Source organism: Malurus melanocephalus, unplaced genomic scaffold (assembly GCF_030028575.1).
Source record: "Malurus melanocephalus ecotype Western Australia unplaced genomic scaffold, MMel_1.1 scaffold_4493, whole genome shotgun sequence".
NCBI lineage: Eukaryota > Metazoa > Chordata > Aves > Passeriformes > Maluridae > Malurus > Malurus melanocephalus.
In genome coordinates, this window is record NW_026627725.1 from 3,278 (window position 1) to 4,298 (window position 1,021).

General features: G+C 59.1%; 1 protein-coding gene across 1 annotated transcript; it reads right to left on the reverse strand.

Moving 5' to 3' along the window:
* Positions 1-4: 4 nt before the first annotated feature.
* LOC130588344 (protocadherin gamma-B2-like) lies at positions 5-1,017 on the reverse strand (the record flags this gene model as incomplete). The annotated part of the gene is made up of 1 exon (XM_057389277.1): positions 5-1,017. A coding segment is annotated over one exon (1,013 nt), but the record flags the coding sequence as incomplete, so codon positions are not given.
* Between the last annotated feature and the right edge of the window lie 4 nt (positions 1,018-1,021).

Sequence of the window (1,021 nt, forward strand, 5' to 3'; positions counted from 1 at the left end):
CAACTCGCACGACACCTGACCGTTCTCGCCGGAGTCTCTGTCGCGCACTTTCAGCAGGGCTACCACGGTGCCGGTCGGAGCGTCCTCGGTCACGGGACTCGACAGCGACAAAATTGTTATCTCGGGCGCATTGTCGTTCACGTCCGTGATATCTATTTGCACTTCGCAGTTCCCGGTGAGTCCACCACCGTCTCTCGCCTCGAGGCCGAAGGTATATTTACTGTTCTCTTCGAAATCTAGGGGACTCGCTGTCCTGATCTCGCCACTCTCGCTGTCGATGCTGAACAACATAGCGGCGTCGTCTGGGACGTTGCCAAAGGAGTAGGAGACCTTCCCGTTGGAACCCGCATCCGCATCCCTGGCCAGCACCTGCAGCACCAGTGACCCCACCGAAAGATTCTCCGCCACTCGCGCCTCGTACATACTTTTGCTGAACACGGGTGGGTTGTCGTTGGCGTCCGTCACGTTAATGCGAACCTGGACAGTCCCGGACCTCGCGGGGTCTCCTCCATCCACCGCCATCAGCACCAGCTCAAAGGAGCTCTGCTTCTCCCGGTCCAACGCTCTCTCCAACACTAATTCAGGCAGCTTCTTTCCACCCGGGTTCTCCTTCACGGCCAGACTGAAGGACGGGTTGTTGGTGAGTTGGTAAGTCAGAAGGGAGTTGCTTCCTACGTCGGCGTCTCGTGCCATCTCCAGCGGAAAACGAGCGCCGGGAGGTATCCATTCACCTATATCGAGGTCCAGAGAAGCCTTCCTGAAGACCGGGGAATTGTCATTCACGTCCTCAATGGCCACCTCAACACGGAAGATGTTCAGTGGGTTGTGCACCAGCGCCTCGAAGCTGACGGTGCAGGTCGGTGACGTGCCGCACATCTCCTCCCGGTCCAGTCTCTCGTACACATACAGATTCCCGTTTTCCTCACTCACCGTGAAGTATTGCTTCTCCTCGCTCAGCCGCAGCTTGCGCGCCGGCAGCTCGTCCGCGCTGAGCCCCAGATCCCGCGCCAGCGGCCCCACG